The sequence below is a fragment of the Solanum stenotomum genome, chromosome 5, assembly GCF_019186545.1.
Source record: "Solanum stenotomum isolate F172 chromosome 5, ASM1918654v1, whole genome shotgun sequence".
NCBI lineage: Eukaryota > Viridiplantae > Streptophyta > Magnoliopsida > Solanales > Solanaceae > Solanum > Solanum stenotomum.
In genome coordinates this window covers 1024812-1029604 of record NC_064286.1, presented here as the reverse complement: position 1 = coordinate 1029604, position 4793 = coordinate 1024812, and the positions used below count along the sequence as shown (strand labels likewise).

The following is a 4793-nucleotide window of genomic DNA, read 5'->3' as shown; positions in this document are numbered from 1 at the left end:
AGAAAGATAATATACAATTAGTAAAGCACCCAATTCATGTGTTTAATCAAAAGAAGAATACTTTTTCTAAGACATAGTCCCTTTTAACCTGTCGTTAATTGGACTTGGGTCCCAAATCAACCTTTGTGAGTTGTGTGACATTTGGCTGGAGCTGGTTCATAATACAAAAGCTACTGGGTTCACGTGAACTTGAACGAGTACTTATTACTTTCCTAGATTCCTGTTCATAGACAACACTCTAGCTTCTGCCATCACTAGTGTCTTCATACTGAGAGCAGAGATAGAATATTTACTTGAAGATATATAAAAGAGTACGTTGATGCTTTAGATTTCTAAGTAAAAGAAAGCTGTATTGAGCGACAAGAAGATCAACAACTATACGAGTATTTCACATAAAACTAAGAGCAGCCTCCCGCAAGTGGATGATACTAACCATAACCAATTGTGTTTAGAAGTTCTAAGATTTCTGTCAAACAAACTCCATCCAATTGAGTCACTAGATTAATAGAAGAAAAAAAAAAACTGAGAACAAACAGAAGAACTACCTTCTTCAATGTACATGGACAGTCTAGATTAAATAGGTCGCCTTAAAAGCAGCATTGTCACTCTTGTCAGTCTTAAGTTCAATATGGTGCATCAAGTAGCTCTTTAGCAGTGACCCTATATATCAAGTAGTTCTCCTCCTCCACATAACTCTATCACTGAGTTCTTATCAAATAGCTCTCCTCCAGGATTATAAGGATTAAAAATGCCGAAAAGATCAAGGCAGAGGGAACATTTGGAAACTTAGCAAATTACATTTGGTTCATTGGTTAGAAGGAGAATATGTATTGAGAGGAAGAAGATGTCTATAAAAATACAAGATGAAATGTTCTATTGGGGCTATGCAATAGTCGTCTTATTTCTTATTATTAGTACGTTGTTTGTATGTAGAAATCTGGATTGTTCCAACCTTCTATGTTTTTGTTTTATTTCTGAGTTTTGTTGCAAGAAAGGATAAGCATTCCTCCTTCTGTATCTATAAGAGCTTACCGTTGGTGTATAACTCTAGTGTTGCTTATTGAATCAATTTGTCCTTGTAAGTGTTATGGTTTTTATTTAATATACTTCATTTGTCATGGTACAGAGTAAATTAGTTGGGAAATTATACAGGATGGAAGGAAAGAAAGCGAAGGAGCAGAGAGAAGCAACAAAGGAGCTCGAGCAGAGTATTCAAATGGTCAAAGCTCCTTCTGTGCTCGACAAAGACCTATCACTTACACTGCCTACCAAGGTCAAGGTTTCGCAAAAGCAGTCAGAGGAAAATCACATGGAGGAAAGAACATCTTGCTTCCCATAATCTATATTTTCAAACAAAAAACACTAAATCAGTTCATGCTTTTTTTTGCAGTATNACATTTGAATTCGAGAGGAAGCGTAATAGGCCAGAGAGATATGACAGGAATGTAACTGAGAACACTTTGAAGGCCATCAAGAAAATTGATAAAATCAGAGTTGACAGGGAGGAGAGACATATTACAAAGAGGTTCCTTAGACTGTGCTTCACTAATTTCCGTTACTTCTAATTCATCATGTTCCTTTTCTTGCTATTAACATTAGTTGGCAAATCATACAGGATGAAAGGAAAGAAAGCCAAGGAGCAGAGAGAAGCAACTAAGGAGCTCGAGCAGAGCATTCACATGGTCAAAGCTCCTTCTGTGCTCGTCAAAGAGCCATCACTTACACTGCCTACCAAGGTCAAGGTTTCGCAAAAGCAGACAGAGGAAAATCGCATGGAGGAACGAACATTTTGCTTCCCATATTCTATATTTTCAAACTAAAAACACTAAACCAGTCCATGCTTATTTTTGCAGTATGTATAATGTTTTGATTACATTGACATGCTAAACTTTCCCTTACCTTCAGAATAGTAATGGTTTGTCAACTTAGTCTTGTGTGTATTGAAATACAGTAGAAACTTTTGAACTTCCAATATGAGTATTTTGATGAGGAACCAAAGGGATGATAATATATCTTTCACAAGGTTCCTAGTTTGTCATGACCGTGGAATTATTATTGTGTTGGGACCTTGTGTTACCCTTCTCCTCTGTCATCATCGTCACTTTTATGTCCTTATTTTGATCAACAACTATGTAGTTTTGTGGTGGTTTAGTTTCTACTATTGGCACTTGTGTTTATGAATCTTCCGCAAATTATTCAAACCCACAAAAGCCAACAAATTCTAGTAAAATAGAACTCTCAAATAGAAGGAAGTGATAGAATCTCACATGTCTTGAGAGGCATTTCAAATAAGAATTTAACACCACTGGCAATAAACAAACTTCAATTTGATAGACTGTGGAATCCACCAACGTGTGTGCAAGCTGACATAGGGATGCTTGGAGCTTTGAGGCAACAATTTTTAATTAAAGAATTTCTAATTTGGGATGCTTTACAGTTTACACCCTCCGCACCATCAAAGAGTTTCTAATTAAAAAAATTACTGATACAAATACAAAGTCTTTTGGCAAAAACTGTTGGGTTCAAGTGAATCCATGGATTATAATATTGATCCGCCTCTACTTGTAACCTCCATTGCGAGCATTTTACTCGCGCTGCTTCTTCAAGATTCCCCCTTCTTGCAAAAATCAACAAACAACGGTGTAGGTATTAGGTGATGTTCGATCTAACTTGGACTAATTCATGGAATACTCATTACCTTCCTAGCCAGCTTTGGATTCATAGACTGAATCACTGGCTTCTGACATCACTAGGTTTGGCTTTGTTGTTATCACACCAAAATCATGGTTCACCCTTTCGAGACTCGGTAGCTTCAGATTCATCACCATTGGTAGCTTTAGATTCATCGTCATCACTAGCTTCAGATTCATCGCCTTTGGTAGCTTCAGGCATCGTTGTCATCACTAGCTTCAGATTGTTCCTGGGAGCAGAGAATGGTGATGCTTTAATTGAAAATATTGTACAAGGAAGTTGACAAACATAAATAAGTATGTGAATATTACTATTACAATTAAGTTAAGACGGAAAGAGTTAATTAGTTATATAGCTAGCGGCACAAGACAAACCTGAGAATTGAACCTCTGTTGTGTCCATTTATTGAGATCATCTACTTTCACCCCATCATCACATTTGAGACGCGGTGTACTCACAGATACTCCCTGTTGAACAAACATCTTCATTATAGGGCAATCATCAATCTTCACGTTTCTGAGAAATGGAAATTTAAGAGCATGCTCTGTCAGAAAGAAATGCCTCAGCTTAGGCAGATAGTAAAGACCCAGGTCTATCAATCGGGGAAATAAGGTCATGATTCCTTCTCCTTTTGTGATCACTTCTTCCATTGATTCACAATTTATTATCCGTAACACTTGGAGATTCAGAAGACCTTTGGCCACTGATGGAGACATCAAGTTTCTCAATTTTCCACAATTAGATACATACAATGTTTGAAGATTGGTGAAGTAGTCAGTTGGAAGTTGGTGAGAGCATAGAGCACTCATGCTGTTAGCCTCAGCAATACATATAGTTTTCAGGTTGGGACAAGAAACCTGCGAGCTTTGAAGTATCAAACTTTGTTGCAGATACAGTTGGAGCTATTGGAACAAAACACTAGGTCACAAGTTGATTAATATTTAACATGACGGTTTGATTAAAAGTACTGTTATAAAGCAATTATTGTAGTTTTAACACTTCATTTTTGAGAAACATCCCATAAAAACACCATTATTTTTCAAAATATGGAAGAAATTATTTAAGGTCAAATTACTCAAACAAAAAAGCATCTCCAAAATAGCATTCTATAAAATGACATACTAAAATACAAGATGACATGAGAAAATAAATCCACATATATATTAGCTGTTAAATATAATGAAAGAAATTTTTTAGGGCTAGTTTTTTTATATACATAATAAAAACGAAACTCAAAAGAAAATGTACAAGCAAGGGCTCTATTTCTTACCTTATTAATCCTATTGAGGCGTAAAAAGTAAAGAATTTAGAACGAGATGTTGATTCAGAATTTGAAATTTATAAATCTCTAATTACCTCAGGGTAGTATCCAATAACAATCACGTTCATAATCAAGGAATCTCTAGATATTACTAATACAGATTAAAGTTTCTGGGCAAAAGTTATTAGATTTATGTGAACCCCTGGGTTAAATTTTGTAGTTTCGCCTATATTTGTTACCTCAGTCAACATAGCTCTCTACAAGGTGACAAACATAAATAACTATCTGAAAAGATTACTATTACTATTAATTATTTGCTAGTTAAAACGGTAAGAGAGCAGTAGACCAGGGGTGTATTAATGCATGACAAAAATATATATAGTAATTAGTTATACAACTAGCGGCAAAGACAAACCTTAGAATTGAACATTGCGTTATTGAGATCAACTACTTTCACCTCATCATCATTGTTCACACTTTTGAGACTCGCTGTACCCATATATACTCCCTGTTGGACAAACGTCTTCATTTCAGGGCAACGAATAATGATCACTTGTATGAGGAATGGAAATTTAAGAGCATTCTTAGTCAGAAAGAAATGCCCCAGCTTAGGCAGCCTTTGAAGATTCAGCGTTTGCAACAGCGGAAATAAGGGCTCATTAGTCATTTCTTCTCCTTGGTGTTCCTCTTCTGTGATCACTTCTTCCATTGACTCACAATTTTCTATATCTAGTGTCCGGAGATTCAGAAGACATCTGGACATTGATGGAGACATCAAGTTTCTTAATTTTACACAATTCTCTACTTTCAATGTTTGAAGTTTGCTGAAGTATGGAAGTTG

The 4793-nt window shown here is 35.9% G+C and overlaps 2 protein-coding genes across 3 annotated transcripts; one reads left to right on the top strand and one right to left on the bottom strand.

The window, feature by feature from the left end:
* Positions 1 to 1153: 1153 nt before the first annotated feature.
* Positions 1154 to 2041, top strand: LOC125865359 (probable ribosome biogenesis protein RLP24). The gene is made up of 3 exons (XM_049545551.1): positions 1154 to 1293; positions 1391 to 1525; positions 1616 to 2041. The coding sequence occupies exons 1-3, from the start codon at positions 1154 to 1156 to the stop codon at positions 1818 to 1820; spliced, it is 480 nt and encodes a 159-aa protein (XP_049401508.1). The 3' UTR covers positions 1821 to 2041.
* Positions 2042 to 2159: 118 nt separating this feature from the next.
* LOC125865000 (probable disease resistance protein At4g27220) lies at positions 2160 to 4784 on the bottom strand. 2 transcript variants are annotated; one of them, XR_007446304.1, is made up of 4 exons: positions 4368 to 4784; positions 3066 to 3548; positions 2699 to 2920; positions 2160 to 2617 (listed from the first exon to the last, which is right to left on the bottom strand). XR_007446304.1 is itself a non-coding variant. In XM_049545151.1 (3 exons), exons 1-3 carry the CDS (start codon positions 4725 to 4727, stop codon positions 2885 to 2887), a joined length of 879 nt encoding a protein of 292 aa, XP_049401108.1. In that variant the 5' UTR covers positions 4728 to 4784; the 3' UTR covers positions 2160 to 2884. The 2 variants fall into 2 exon arrangements, 1 of the variants encoding a protein (XP_049401108.1); XM_049545151.1 differs by having other exon boundaries at positions 2160 to 2920.
* Positions 4785 to 4793: the final 9 nt, after the last annotated feature.

What these genes read in the sequence shown, in the direction of transcription:
- LOC125865000 (XM_049545151.1), bottom strand. Translation starts at nt 4,727, where the DNA reads ATGTCTCCATCAATGTCCAGATGTCTTCTGAATCTCCGGACACTAGAT. An exon ending in ACGCAATGTTCAATTCTAAG is followed by an intron (nt 3,549 to 4,367) that starts GTTTGTCTTTGC and finishes CAAAGCTCGCAG; the next exon opens with GTTTCTTGTCCCAACCTGAA. An exon ending in AACAGAGGTTCAATTCTCAG is followed by an intron (nt 2,921 to 3,065) that starts GTTTGTCTTGTG and finishes CTCTGCTCCCAG; the next exon opens with GAACAATCTGAAGCTAGTGA.